Source organism: Fukomys damarensis, unplaced genomic scaffold (genome assembly GCF_012274545.1).
Source record: "Fukomys damarensis isolate Sample0158 unplaced genomic scaffold, DMR_v1.0_HiC HiC_scaffold_11, whole genome shotgun sequence".
In the NCBI taxonomy this organism is placed as follows: domain Eukaryota; kingdom Metazoa; phylum Chordata; class Mammalia; order Rodentia; family Bathyergidae; genus Fukomys; species Fukomys damarensis.
Window position 1 is genome coordinate 19,003,634 of NW_022900923.1, and position 16,684 is coordinate 19,020,317.

Sequence of the window (16,684 nt, forward strand, 5' to 3'; positions counted from 1 at the left end):
TCAAAAATAACTTTTTAAAGTATATTTATTCTAGAAAGTTTGAATATGAGCTAGCAAAGAAAGTAAGAATGAGGGCCAGGGATTTGGCTTAGTGGTTCTGCTGCCTATCTCACAAGTCAAAGGGCCCAAATTCCATCCCTGGTACCAAAAAAAAAAAAAAAAAAAAAAAAAAAAAAAAGAAGAAACAAAGAATGAATGAAAAGGACAAATGAGGCAAGTATAAAAAAGTGTTAAGTATCACTGAATCTAAGTGATGGTTATAAGAAGTATCCTACTCCCTCTAGTTTTATGTATATTAAAATTTTTCATAAAAACTTTTAAAAAAATGATGCTCAAAATGATGTTGAAGGGCTAGACATGGCAGTTGAAGCCTGTAATCCCATATACTTGGGAGGCTTATGCAAGACGTTTTAAAGTCTGAAGGTGGTCTGGAGAATTTAAATGAGACTCTATCTCAAAATAAGGAATAAATAAGGGTGGGGATATAGCTCAGAGCTCCCTGAGTTCAACTTTCAATACCACCCCAACCCCACCCACCCCTGCTAAGGACAACAGTGAAGATAAATCAGTAACAGAAGGTTAATTACATAGCCCAAATATCAGTAACACAAAAGTCAAAGAAACAAAATATTGTGTTTTAAAATACAGTGACATATACTTTAAAATATCTATCTGAAAACCACAAATAATTTTATCTAATTTTAAACAGAAATTTAAAATTAAAAATAGCTTAAACTGGCCAGGAATGAGGCACAACGCCTACCTGGCAATCCTGAGGCCCTGAGTTTGATTCCCAGTACCAAAAAAAAAAAATAGTTTAAACTGAGGATGGTGGTACATGGTCATAATCCCAGCACCTGGATCATAAGGCATGCAATGCCAGCTTGAATTACATAGTGAAACCCTATCTATCTCAGAAAATCACAAAACAGAAACAAAAGACAAACAATTAAAAAACTAATCTTAAAAATAAATTTAAAAAGCAAGAAGTATTTTGAACTGAATAAAAATGATAAAGTCACATTGATGTTTGTCTGATGTATCTAAAGGCTAATGCAATGCTTAGAGGTAGAAATTTATAGCACATGGCATCTACAACAGAAAAAAGTTACCAACTCAATGACCTCAGTTTCTACCTTAAAAAATTAGCAAATAAGAACTAATTAAAATTAAAGAAAGCAGAAGCAACAAAGCAAAAAGGTAATCATCAGTAAAACTGAAGACAGAAATATAGAACATCAAAACCAATAACTCACTCAATAAAAATGACAAACTTGTAAGCCAGACTGTTCAGGGGGAAAAAAAGTAAAAGAATCAGGGATGAGAAAGGGACAGCATCAGAGAATCTAAATATATTAAAAGGGTAATGAGGATGTATGAAAAATTGTGTGCCAATAAATTCAACAACTCAGAAGATGGACAAATTTCTTAAAACATTCCATCCATAAAAAATAGATAACCGAGAGAATTCTAAATCTCTTAAGGAAGTTAGATTTATCATCAGAATTTTCCTTGGAATGCTCCAGTACAAAGTTCCACAAAATATTTAAGGTAGAAAACACATCAATTCTATATAAATTTCAGAATACTGAAAAGGAGGGAGCATCTATGAGGACAACATAATCTATCATGAAAACCAGATACAGATAGCACAGGAAAAAAAATTTCAATACTAAATGGATACTTCTAATGATCTTACAAATGAAATTTAGGACTAAGGAGATTCATAAGATCTCCCAATGACACAATATTAAGAAATAGTAGGCAACTTAACTTCAGAACCCAGGCTTTTAATGACACACTTCTCAAATTCAATTAGATTCTAGGTATTTTTACAAAAGAAAATAGGAGCGTTCTCAGTACTTACCTAGAGACTATGCTGGAACCATTATAAAGATCACTAGCATATGACAGCGTGGCCAAAGGTCGCACTGAATTATATCGAGTAAATTTGGACAAGCACTCCTGAAACTCATCCAACTGACTTGCAGTTCGACTGTCATCTACATGAAGAACACACATACAAAAAGAGATGAAATATACTACAAAGTTAGAAAAGACCAATATCCACAAATTAAAAATTATCTTATAAATACATTATTTTAAAAGATTTTAGGGCTGGGGATTTCACTCAGTGGTTTGGTGGCCTGCCTTGCAAACACAAAGACCTGAGTTCAATCCCTGGTACCAAAAAAAAAAAAAAAAAAAAAGATTTTAGAAAAGACCGATATGCTCAGATTAGACGATCATTCAATTTTTATAAAAAATAACTAGCCCTAATTCAAGAGGTTACCATTTCTTCCAATATCAATAAGAATATAATTAAATTTACGTTTTTAGCAAAAATTCCTGAGAAAAACCGTAAAAGAACACTAGTAGAAAGAAGTTAAATCATTTATTAAACAAAAATCTCTTATGAAAGAACTAGCAGGGATAGAGGATATATATGTATACATACAAATGTATATATATATATGACAAGGTATTCATTACTTTAAAGGAATGTATTTACAGGGATAGTTATGTCCGTGTTTATTGCCAAAACAAAATTTGGATCACATTTTAGATAAGTATTAGTTTTTAGGTAGGGTGCAGTGTTTATATGCCTATAAACAATACTCAAGAGGCTGAGGCAGGAGGATCACCTGGAGTCCAAGTGCAGCCTGGGCTACACAACAAGACTTTATTATCTCAAAACACAAAAACCCTAAACAAAAGCAAATTCAAATAAAAATTTTGGTCCATGGTATTTCACAATGTCTCAAAGGAATTTTTAAAAGTAATAAAATGACTGATTCTCAGAAACAAACTTAAAGAATGTTTGCATTGGCTCCCATTTCTCCCGAGAGTGCCTCCTACAGAAAAAAAGGTGTGAACTTATATTTTCCTTTCCAAAGGATAAAAACAGCATGTTAGCGCTTGCTTCAGGTTTCTATTTGAAAATTGAAACAACTGTGTTTTAAGAGTCTTCGTAAGTTCTTTATTCTATGCTCATCCACATAGTTTTTTCAAGGTGAACTTTTTTGATTTCTCTTCTTAAATGTCTAGCCTGAAGGTAACAGTAGGCATAATGAAATTAAGATGCAAATATCATAAAATCATTAAGCTGAATTATATGATGCTATGATTAAAGTTCTTATCTGGAATGTAAGATTATCTTGAAAATGTACCGACATAAAGAAAATTATTCAAGAATTATTAAAAAAAAGAAATTCAAGTTTTTGTCGTCCCTGACATTTTACAAAATTTAAAGATGTAAACATGAAGCAAATTCATCTACAAACCCTATTAAAAGGATTCAAATTACTAGTGCTTTCATTATAAAAACAGCAAAAGGAATAACCTAATTAGCATGCAACAGTAATGGTACTGAGATAAAGCTGCACCACAAAAACTGTTCTCTCAAAATTCAACAAATTATTAATAAAATGTGATTGTAAAAAGAGGGGGAAAAAAACCCAACCATCAACTGAACTTCAGAGTGGTTTGGATGTAACAGTTAATTGATTCTTTTTACTCTGAATTTTTAATGTAATACTCCTATTACTCTGAATTTTTAATGTAATTTAAATACTGGAAGGACAGTTTATTCATTTAGAAATTGTTTTAATGTTAATCTATTCTTTCACATTTTGACCTCAATTTCAAGAATGCATAATCAAGAATGTGTATTCTGCTAAAAACATAATTCTTTGTGAGGATAAATGGGCTTCTGGCTATCATACAAGCTCATTAGTGTCAACTTTCAACATTAAGAAAACAAGCTTTCAATATCTGAAAGTATAGCAATCAGTGTTCACTTATTTACTTACACAAAATATTTTTTTTATGATCATTATCCACATAAATCTGCTGGCATATCAACTCTCCTGAAGTGTTTTCTTTTTCTAAATGATTTATAATTTAAATTTCTTTCAGTTAAAGAGTTTAAGTCATTAATTTCTTAATACGCAGCTCTCATTTTCAAAACTGGGCATAACAGTCAAGGGGTTTGATTTGTAGATTCTCAGTTGAAATATACAAAGGACAATCCTTCTACAGATCACACTAGATGCAAGTTAAAATTTCCTTTATTCTCAAAGGAACTGAAAAGGTACATCATATTCAGCAATATGATTCTACAGCCAATGTGCCAATCTGATAAGAATCTTTTAAGATTTCTGAAAATTAATGACAACATGCTTTAAGTATAATACAGATATGAGCACACAAATATAATGTACCTAATTTTCTTCCTAGTTTTAACTTATTATTCAACCCCCCTGTAGTACAAGCCCCCTCCCCTTTAAGTTGTCAGGGGACTACCTTTACTACTCTGCAGCATGCCTAGCCTGCTTGGGACAAAAGGATTATTAATAAAGTTATCCATTTTCCTTGTTGCTTTTGCTGTCTTCTGTTGCCTTGGAGCCAACTGATTATGGACTGAAACCTCCACAAACTAATCATTTTTTAGCTACCCCTTTCTTGAGCAAGTTCCAATAAAGAAATCTTTTTGTGTTTCTTCCCTAGCTTGCCCAGGCCCAGTGCCCGTATATGCTGGCTCTGTTCCTGGAAGCTCTTCTTGCAGCTGTCCACCCTCCCCTTCAGATATGTAGCATATACAGGTAGAAAACTTATCCTCCCCACTACTGGATCCTCCCAACTATCTGCAAGTGTCTAAAAATTCTGCCAGTACTAGTAGCAAGCACTTTTTGTGACACGATGACTGCTTTGGTTCCACACAACATCTTGTCAGACTACTCATGTGAGAATCTTTTCTACTTGTACACATTGTATTTCTTAATTTACTACATTAACATTTCTTAAACCTTCATATCACATTTTCTTGTATAGAGTGCCTTTCCAAATGGGCATTTTATTTACTTGTTTGTACTGAATTATATACCTAGCTTTCTAAAATCTACTCAATTATCTTTTATAAAAAGTTAATTTTGGATTCTGAAGGTACATGAAAATTTTATAAGAAATTATCTCAAGTTCTGTTTGTATCCAAAAGCTAAGAAATAGAGAGGCCAGCAGAATGAGTGGAAATTACTTTAAGGAAAGGAATTAAAGGAAGAACTCATTTGGGAAAGAAAAAACAAAACAAAAAACCAAAAGTTGGGAGTTTTAAAAACAGTTTAAGTGTTTTTTAGGAAATATATTCAGGAAAAAATTCTAGAATGAGCTTCAAAATATTTAGGAAAGATTTTTATGAAGGTTAGCTAAATATAGTCATTGTTCTTTGGAATAGTAAAACACACCAGAAAATGTACAGAAGACGTTAGATAGAATTGTTAACAAGAAAGAAACTTATTTGGACAGGAAAGAACAAGATTAGAGCAGCTGGAGATTTGGTTACATTAGTAATTGAGTAATGTTAAGTACCGTGTGCGGAAGTTCACAGGAAGAAGTCTATTTAGTTGTTTGTCAGATACTTATTTAATAAAATGTTTCTGCTGGGTGACATGCTTGCTGAGGCCATTATCCTCAGACTGAACAATTTATGGAAAACATGGGCCACATACGCACAGTTTATAATCAGTGCTATGAGAACTAAGATCAACTAACTTAAAAATCATTCAGTACAGTAGTATTTACAAAAGTTAAGTTATGAAATATTTCAAACAGAAAATTCAGTACTTGGACATATATTCAAGTCATCACTGTGCTGTTGCTTTTATATATGTCACCATTTTGCTCTATTTGTTTTAAATGTCTTTTCTAAGGATATGTTACTATAGTTACATACATACAAAGTTGTTTTCCTTTGATTACTCTTCCCAGATATATATATTCTTCCTCTAGATATTTTCCTTGAGCGTATACCTGTATCTGTATACAATCTATAGTATATTTCTTTTCATAGTTTTAAGTAAATGGTATATAGAATGATTACTTCTATACTTTGTTTTTTCTTGTTTTTTGATGTGTGTCTGGAAGTATATCTAGTTGTGGATCTAGTTCACTTTAATAACTGAATTTTGTAGCATAACCAAACCCCACCTGGCTATTTATTGGATTATTTCTTCCTTTTCACTATTTAAGAAGTATTGAAATGTCCTTGTGTATATGTGCTACAATTCTCTAAGTGGATAGAAGGTAGTAAGAGAGATACAATTTTAACTCTATAAAATATTAGTATAATCATGCAGTAGCACTTGTTGCTAGTCCAGTGTTATAATAGTATTTTTCTATATTTCTTTGTGAAGATTTTATTTTTTTCATATTTAACTTTGCCTGGAATTCATTTTGTAGATACAGTAAAGTGTAAGGATCTCACAATTATTCCAGCTTCACTGAATGTCCTGTCTTTTTTCCACTAATGTTGTGGAAGGAATTTGCAAGTGACAGAGAGGCAGCAGAATCAAAGTAAAATAACAAATTTACTCATTGACAAGGGTTGATCACACACAAGCAGTGCTTGGATAGATGACATACTGGGTTACTACTCTTTTTTATATAGGGTTTTACAGCCGTGACTTTATTTTGGTTATCTTTTATTTTCATAGTTTACATCATGGTCACAAGATAGTTAACTTTAACCCAGATGTAACATTTTTTTGCAGTTGGGGAGTTTACCTTAAGATTATTTTTTAGCTATCTATTTTAGTGCACAGGAAGTGGGTGTTTAGGGTTAGGGATGAGGCCAGATAGACCATTTTAGGTCAGTGACTCCAGTGTCTATTAATTTTGAACTAAACAAAGCAGAAAGTTGTTAAGAGACAGAAGAAGTCATTTTACATTTTTTAACATTTTGTAAGGTTTTAGATTATCTACAAAACTTTTCTATATTAATGTAATACCTGATTTGTGATATCAGGTGAAATATAGGATTGTATTTAAGATTCTATTGGTCTATTTGTTTATATTGTTTTATAATTTTATATTTGTATCTCAGTATGTATGTGTCATCAAGAATGGGGAGGAGGACAGAAAGAATTATAGCATTCCTCACAATCATCCTGGCTATTGGTCCTTTCCATCCCTTACTCTCCCCTATTAGTTTAATGTCAGCTTGACAAATCATATAAAAACCATTTTGGGATTCTGATGTGAATTGCACTGACTTAGTACACTTGCTTAGGGACAATCAAGATCTTCATAATATTAAATCATCTAATTAAAAAAATGTTACCTACCTCAGATATCCTTTAAAAAAAAGTCAGTTGGCCTATTATGTATCAAAATTATAACACAAAATAACATCTGAAAGGGTTAACATGATGAACAGAATGCAGATTTCAGATCATCTTCAATTTAATGACTTCCTATTTATAGATAATTTTAAACATTTAATAAGGGACTCAACCTCCAGGCAATAAATGTCAGCTTTACATCTACAGAAAGTATTTATTATTAATTTTAAACATACTTGCCAAGTAAGTCTTGCCTTTCCTACTATCTTCTTAGAAAAATGCTACATAAATCTAACACATTTTTTTCCTCTATCATCAAGTCTGAGGCAAATTTATCCAAAAGATCTAAGTATGGATATGACATATTCATTCAACCAGGGCCAAGTTTTTAATAGCCAATAAAATAGAAAATGCTTTTTTCACTTGTTCTTCATTTCACGCAAGTGTGTTAGAGGTGATAATTAACTGAGCACCTAACATACGGAGCACTGTGCTCTACATCACCTAGAACCCTTTGGTATTAATGTCTTTGCTTCATGATGAGCAAAGATACTGAGAAAGGTTAAAGATCAGAGAATTCTTACTTCCTTAAAGCAATAAAAATACTGTACTGTCCCGTACGTGTCTTCATATATGCTATTTTCACTAATATGAAAATGTTTCCAACTATCTTTTGCAGTTAACTCATACTAGCCCGGACTAAATACAATTCCCCCAAATTTTCTACATCAATCCTTCCCTTACATCATCTCATTTTCGACATGTCCTGGACTTTTCCATCCTAGCTTTATAATAGTGGATATTTTTCCTGTTTTCATAATCTCTTTTATATATTTATAATACAAAAATATCACATAGAATTATTATCTACCTGTTGCTTTCCCCACTAGATGACAGTAAGAACCATTAGCTTTTAATTCTTAATACCAAGGAAAATGCTTAGAACTAATGTTGACAAGCAGAAAACTGAATAAATCTTATTTGTGATTGCTACGTTATTGTGGCTGATTTTCTGACCTTACATGGCTTGCCATATATCAAAATTAAAAATTCCCAAACAGAGAATGCAAGTTACAACTGTAAAATAATATTCTGAGATCTTAAAAACCTCCACAGTGTTCTGACAGACTATGTCAAAAACACACTTTTCATTACAACTAGGATTCTCCATAAATCTACCATTAAAAACCCAGAAATTGATCTGAAATATAATTTGAGATATTTTCAAGAGAAACTCTAAATGTGTACCTGAGATACGAGACATCCTTGTAGAAAAATAACATTGCTCTAAATCTTCAAAATGAGCAGTCAGTCGTTTTCTTCTTGATGCTAATGTGCTGTTATACCAGGGCTGTTTCTTTGTCTGAGATGATAAGAAAAGGCAGAATAAACCATATTCTTATATACAAACTCAAATGCTTATATATTTAGACTCAAAATTCATCACAATAAAATGACTATAAACGGTGAAAAAATAGTCAAATATTTTCAAATTTTCTTTTTAACATTAAAAAGGTAATAAATTCAAAGAATTAAAAATTAAGAATGATCTTTAAAATAAGCTCTAACAACCAGTTTCACATGGCTAAAGTAAGAAACATCTTTCAAATACCCAAATGAAAAATAACATTATAAAATATAGAATTTGAATATTCAGAAAGTATTAGAAACCAATTATCAAACAGAAAATGAAATTTTTTTCATTATCCCAGTATTGAAACTTTGCACCCTCTGAATTATAGGGATAATCTCTTACTTTAACAACTACTGAAATTGATACTATTAGACTAAGAGGCAGAAATAATATATAATGAAGAACTTGACATATTCACTAGAGGAAGAGAGTAACAAAATCAGATAGATACAGAAAAAGATAACAAACTTGAAATATGTTGGCATATACATCCTATAAAAAAGAAAAGTCCATGACCCTAAATCCTGCAGCATACATTAAGTGGCTATCTACTGTACTTGAGGCACATAAAGAAAAATAAACATAAAATACACAAGGATCCAGGTGTAGTGGTGCATGCCTGCAATACCAGCATTGGGAAAAAGTTTGAGGCCAGCATGGGGTATATAAGGAATTCAAGGTCAGCCTGTACTATGTAATGAGACCCTGTCTCAAAAAAAAAAAAAAAAAAAAAAAAAAAAAAAAAAAAAAAAAACAAAAAATGACACAAGTCTACCAGTAACTTAATATCATAATGTTAAATGGGTAAGTTGAGAAATACTACAGCCAGGTATGATGGCCCATGCCTGTAATCCCAGCACTTGGGAGGCTAAGGCAGGAGGGTCACTGTGAGTTCAAGGCCAGTCTGAACTACATAGCAAGACCCTGCCTCAAAAAACAAAGCAAAAAATACCCCTACAGTACCTATTCTATACTGGATTCTTGCTCTCAGACTAAATGAAAGGTAAGAATCCTATTTTAAAGCAATGCTTGACTCACAAGAAAAATTTCCACAGACATAACAGATAAACAAGAGCTTGAATTCAAAAGAGTTGATGGTAAATAAAATATAGAGGAAGAGGAAAAGGAAGCAGACAATAGCTATTTGAAGACTACCAACACAGAAACAAGTACTTCACCTGGAATTTGGAAAGTTTAGAGGCTACCAGAAGTACAAACTGGAAAAAATACCTGAAGAAATAATCCTGAATGAGAGCCAAGAAAACACTATTTAAAAAGAACAGATAAGAAGCATAAAAGGCAAAATAATTACCTGAAAAATGGCCAGTGACCCAAAAGAAAAACGTAAAAGTTTTTAAAACTTTGAAAAGTTGATGGTTGAGAATTTTCCAGGAATACAAATTAACACAAATGTACAGACCAGAAGTAATTCCTATCAATTAAACCCACAATTAGCATAAGGTACAACTGTGCTTTTGTCCAAAGGCAGACATTTTAAATTCAGACAAATAGAAAAGGCAACTCACTTAACAGGAAACAAGAGGTAAAAATACTTTCAAATGGCAATTACAGAAACTAGAACACAATGATTTTGGTTATGCTCACAAAGTGGAGTGAAAATAATTGCACTCTAAAATTCAAAACCTGAAAAAATACTTTCAGCAGCAAAATGTTTTTATGTGAATGAAAACAAAGTTCATTATCTATCAATGAGCTGTATCTTAAAAGAATTTCTGAAATTATATACTTCAAAACCGCCATAACACAAACTGGAGGGTCTGAGACAAAAAATGAAAAAAGGAACAAGGTGTTCAGCAATGAAATAAAGGATTTTAAATGTTATTTTAATTTTATCTAATTTATTGGGTTCAAAAGGAAAACAAAAAATATATCAAATAATAATGTATACAATAGATTCCAAAATAAAATGTTTTAAATAAAAAATTTTACAAGACATGTAGCTACTTCAACCTTAGAATCCCAATACACTCGATCATTCTTGTCACTTTCTGAAGCACTTCTACAAGTCCCTTTTCATGAGTGTCTTTATAAGACATGATAAAAAAAAAAGATGAACGCTGCTGCTGAGTACCATCCAATGGGAAGACAGGCTTGGAAAACCATTACAATGTGTCATCATTCCCCTTATTCACCTAGATCTGGTACCTTGTGATTTCTGATTCTTGCCCAAAGTCAAAATGACCATGAAAGATAAATATTTTGTAACAATTCAGGACAAGGAGTCAGCCATAATAATGTGTAACTAAAGACATTCATGAAAAAGCTCTTTAAGAACTGCTTCAGAAAGTGGCAAGAGTAATGGGATAAGTGTGTTGAAAGTAAGAGGGAATATTATGAGGGGGGGATAAGGGAATAATGGCAAATTATTCCCTCACTGTCCTTTCCAGTCACACCCTGTACGTCAGAAGGGAATGAAATGAATTGGTGTGCTCCAGCTTTTAACATATTTGGGAAAATAATTGAGAAATTGAGCATAAAGATAAATATAGATAAATTTAAGGGACAATTAATGAAAGCACAGTCACAGAATAGGTAGCATTTAAATTAGCAGTGGAATAGTTAGGAAAGGATTTTTTTAAAGAGTGAAACAAATGAGAGTAATGATAAGGACTAAAAGAGTGAAACTAAATGAGTATAAATGTAAATGGAACAATTACTGATTAAAGTTGTGGTAGAATAGATTTCTAAAAATAGAACTGTATGTTATCTGCTAATGCAACATCTAAAGACTGAAAAATTGGAAGAAATAATATTAAAGATAATACAACGCGAAAATAAAGAAAAAACAGACTCAATATGAAAAACCTAAGGGATTGGAAACAGCCAACACATATCAGAAAAATTTCAATGCAACAACTGTATCCCTGTCTGTTCATAATAATACAGCCTCAAAAACATAGAGAGCAGATATTCCCAGAGAAATTGGTAACTCCATTAACACAGTGGGGAATGAACTTCAAATGAGATTATGCTAGTAACAAAGCTGAGCATTGAAAAGAGCTTTCCTGTCTCACCTGACCTTTGTCTTTCACAATAATCAGGTGAAATATATTTTCTTTCATTGCCACGAGTTTGGTGACCAGCAAGAGAGCCCTGGAGCCTTCCCACTAAACTGTACCTTTTATAATATCAGGAACTACAGCACAGGCAAACTAATCTGTGACAAGAACAGCAGGAAGAAATATGATTTTTGTTCTTGATATTTGCAGAACTGAAAAGCATCTTGTAAATACCTGACCAGGATTACATGTCCATGTTTGGGGCTACAAACCTCTACCTGTGAGAAGCCCCACAGTCTTCACTCATCTCCTACATAAACCACCCTTAAATCAGCCTCTCAGCAAGATGAGCTTTACATCCACCATACTTCCCACCAATAAGTTTTTTGAATGGTCATCTTGCTTCCCTTAATGCCTTGTCTCTTGTTTTACTGGCTGCCATTCTAAGCGCAACTGGACCTAGGTCTGGTAACCCTAAAATATGTTCAGTCACATACAATTTTGACTCAGTGGACCATTCCCAGTGAGAGAAAATGAACCACTGTATTCTCAAACATACCTTGAATATTTACAAAAATTACCATGTAGTATTTGAACTATTACTGGATAATATGTTCACACACACAAAAAAAAGAAAAGGCAATAGTTTCTTAAATGAAAGACAAAAGCATTAACTATACAAGGAAATATTCTGACACAGGAATCAAGAACTATTCATTAAATCTCATAATAAGAAAAGAAGCAGCAAACTATTGTAACACATAGGAATTAATGATTGGCATTCATAAGAGAAAATTTCTGAGATGCCCTAAATTTAATTATAAGGCTAAAGGGTGGAAGAGGAAATCATTTAACATACTGCAGTCTGAAAAGAATAAAAGACTCTTTTACTACATTTCTCAATGTATGCCAAAATTTCTAATCTATATCCTATAACAACTCCCTAGGCACCAAAATAGCCTCCTTGCAACCTCATAACCCAGACGCAATGATTACTTCAGAAATGTCCTCCTATCCCAAAGCTTTAACTACTCTGCATAATTTCATCTCTCTGTTCTCTAGCCAGTATAGGTTCAATGAAAACAACATCTGCTTTCCTCCCCAGATTTTCACTGTGAAAAAGTATTCTTTCCTCTGATATGGGAGACGATTTCCAACTGCTACCTAATCTTGATGCTGGCAGTTGCAGGAACTTGTCCCAGGACCTTCTCTCCCAACTTGTCTAATATTTTAAAATGGCTCAATAAACTTTTATCTCAGAGATTCCTTTGACTCAAGAATTTTGTTTTAAAAGCATCCAGGATGCATCTTTTGTTTTCAAAACAAAGGTATATAAAGAAAAAGACCATACATATATAAAGAAGACTAATGCAAAAAAATGGAAAAAGATACAAAATGCCTTTTCACTCAAGATAAAACATGAATGGCCAATAAATCTAAGATTCTGACCTTAGAGTAACAGAAAAATACAACTTAAAATCACAACTATATTTCATTTATTACCATTAAAATGACAACCAACTATAAATATAACAATTAATTATTGCCATTAATAGCACAAATAATAAAAATTCCAGAAATATATTAGATGTACGCAGACTGGGCAATTAATTGTAGTATATTAACACAATGGAATATAATTCAACAATGAAAATAAATCTACTATATGGTTCATCAGGAAGGAAGGAATGAAAGAAATGCCAAATATCTAGCTAAATATAAGTAATTTTCCTCTTAATTTCTTTAAAATGTGTATGAATAATTACGCCAAATATAGTATCTTCTAGGATGTTTGATTTATACAAATGCAATACATTTGAAATTGTAGCATAAAGGATGCAAGAGAGGTAGGAATACATGTAGACCTATATGCCACAAAATTCTAAATTTCAGATGAAGTAGTGCAAAATTAAGTTGGTTGAGATGAGAACATAAATTGTAATTAACAAAAGAGCTTAAAATAATGCAAAGAGGGATGTACAGCTAAAAAGCCAGTAAATAAAACTTGAATTATAAAACATTCAAATAATACAGAAGAAGGCATGAAGACATGGAAACTATAAAGGGATTAAACAAAAAGCAAAGTAATGAAATAACAAATTTTATCAATAATTACACTAAATGTCCACACATAAACACTACAAGTAAAAAGACTATCAGAATTGACTTTAAAAACTGAGGAGAGAAATGCCAGGGATTTAGCTCAGCAGTTTGGTGGCCTGCCTTGCAAGCACAAGGACCCGAGTTCAATCCCCAGTACCAAAAAACAAAAAACAAAAAAAACTGAGGAAAGAAATAAAAAAATTCCCTAATACATATTATGTATAAGAAATACATTCAAGGTTAAACCAGTTAATGAAAGTTAAAAGGATGGAAAAAGAGATACTATACAGTTAATGGCCACAGTGGTTACATCAATATTAGACAGAATAGACATTGAGACAAATACAGTATACCCAAAGACAGCAGGCCAAATCTGCAAAAATGCCTCATAACAATTATAAATATGTATAAAGCGTATGAACGACTTCAAAAATGTATGAATCAAAAGTTAACAAAAGATACATATAGTATGAAATTTTAACACCTTTGTCTAAGATTAAAAGTGCTAGAGTAAATAGGTGATCTGAATAAACTATTCCCTACTTTCAACTAATACATATACACATACCTACAATAAATCACCAATAAGATATAATTTTCAAATATACACAGTATATCAGAGAAACGAACCATATGCAGAAAAATGACTTTCAATATCTTTAAGAGGACTGAAATATTTCTAAACCACTCACAGATCAAAGATACAATATTGGAAATTAGAAAAGTTTTCATATTCAAGAAAAATGAAAAATACAACACACCAAAATTCATGAGATACAACAAAACAAGGTTGAGGGGGAAATTCCAGCTTTAAGTGCTTATATAAGAAAATATGTAAAGTGGAACAATCTAAAGTTTAGGATAAAGAAGCAAAAATATATTCTACGTATATCTAGAAGAAATAAAAGGAAAAAGAAAATAAAAATATATTTTAAATATATTAAAAATGGGGAAATAGTGAGCACACAAACCAATAAAGAAAAACAAAAAGAGAAAATCTGTATTAAAAATGACAGCGGTTAAGAACAATTTTTTCTCAACATACCTGGCACATAATTCCTAAAATCCTTAAGTTTTCTGATAGAAGTATTCTCTGTTATTCATAGCAAGTATCTTTTGAGAATACTGGAGCTTATGCTAATGAGATGAATTAGAGTTGGAGTCCCTGGGCAGCATCAGAATAAGGATAGATACCAGCAAGATTAAGTAAGTACAGGGTTGGAATATTCAGCCTCACAATCTCCAGGAAGCAAGGAGGGGGCCTGGAAATTAAGCTCTATAAAAACTCCTACAGAACATCAGACGAGCTTCTGGCTTGGTAGACACTGAGATGGTGAGAGGATAGAGACCGCCAGAGAATAGAAACTGCAAATCAACCCCCACAACTTACTCTTATGTAGCACATCCATCTGGCTATTACCAAGTGACACCTTTACTAAAAACCAGGAAAACAAAGTAATGTGTTTCCCTGAGTTCAGGGAACTATCCTATCAAAACCAAGGAGGGAAGGGATTTAGCTCAGTGGTTCCGCCGCCTGCCTTGCAAGTAAGTGCAAGTACCCCAGTTTGATCCGAGGTACCAAAAAAAAAAAAAAAAAAAAAAAAAAAAAAAAAAAAAAAAAAAAAAAAAAAAAAAAAAAAAAAAAAAAAAAAAAAAAAAAAAAAAAAAAAAAAAAAAAAAAAAAAAAAAAAAAAAAAAAAAAAAAAAAAAATTTACCTCCTGGGGCCAGGTATTTGGCTCAGTGGTTCTGAAGCTTACCTTGCAAGTGAAAGGTCCCAAGTTTAATCCCTGGTACCACAAAAACAAAAAGCAAACAAACAAAAATCCAAAGAGGGCATCATGATAAACCTTGATTTATAATTGTCCAATCAAAAGTACTAGATGCACACACTTGTGATTGGTGTCTAAAGTGGGGACAGCTTTGTAAGACTGAGCCTTTAACTTTTGGGACTTGATACACTCCAAGAAGACAGTGTACATGAAAGGTTGGTGAACTGCTTAGTGTGTGGGGAAAAACCCATACACGTGATATTAGAAGCATCATGTGAGTGTAGATAAAACTATTTCATCTGTGGATAGTAGAAAGTATTATAACACACAATTCTTTGAAATACAAAATTTACCGAATATTTCACAAGTTAAACTGAGAATGTAAAAATCCCTCTATACCTAATAAAAATGATTTCACAAAGAGAGCTCCATGCCCAAATATTTCCACTCAGGAATTTGACCAAATATTCAAGAAAGAAATAACACTAACCTTATACAAACTATTAAAAAAATAAAAAGATGAGAAAACACTTCTAAGTTTACTTTATGTTGACTGCTAAGAGCTTGCAATTAAGGATAGAGACCCAAGAGTTCAATGAGATTAAAGGCTTAGTCCTGAGAGGGGTGTGGGATTGGATGGTGAAACTTTCGACAGGTGGGGCCTATTAGGAAATTTTTAGGTCGCTGGGGACACAAGGTAGTTTGTGTGTGCTCCCTGAAGTTCTTGCCATAGGATTATTATAAAAGAAGCAAACCTAGTTCTACCTACCCTCTTTCCAGTTCATGTTGCATAAGAATGCTTGCTTGTATACAAGCTGAAGTCATGAGGTGCCTCCTTCTTCACCCTGCTCAGTCTTAAGACTTTGATCCTCTAAAACAGTGAGGTTAATAAAATTTTTCTTTTTTTATGTTAGCTGCCTCAGATATTTCACTGCAGTAGAGCATAGCAGAAGAAACACTGCCAAACCAAATATACCAAAATAAAGCAAGAGAATAGTATCCTTCAGAAACAAACACAATAAAAAATTATTAGCAAACTAAACCCAGCAAAATATAAAAATAGTAATTCATCATGACAAATGGAGTCTAGAACTCTGTGGTTGTTCTAATGTTATAAATTCAATATTCAATCATGTTCAAAGTTAACAGATACAGAAGAAAATTCCTGCAATCTGATAAAAGGCATTTAACAAAATGTAGATGTAACACCGTAACAGGTGAGAGAAAAGGGAAGGAAGAAGCAAAGAGAGCAGGCAGAC

The 16,684-nt window shown here is 32.4% G+C and overlaps 1 protein-coding gene across 1 annotated transcript in view; it reads right to left on the minus strand.

Moving 5' to 3' along the window:
* Positions 1-16,684, minus strand: part of Cop1 (COP1 E3 ubiquitin ligase) — a 178,275-nt gene that overhangs the window by 93,008 nt on the left and 68,583 nt on the right. Inside the window, exons 9-10 of the mRNA XM_033762106.1 lie at positions 8,367-8,481; positions 1,868-2,003 (exon numbers count right to left, since the gene is read on the minus strand). Of these exons, the coding sequence (XP_033617997.1) occupies positions 1,868-2,003; positions 8,367-8,481 (251 nt within the window). The remainder of the gene's footprint in view (positions 1-1,867; positions 2,004-8,366; positions 8,482-16,684) is intronic.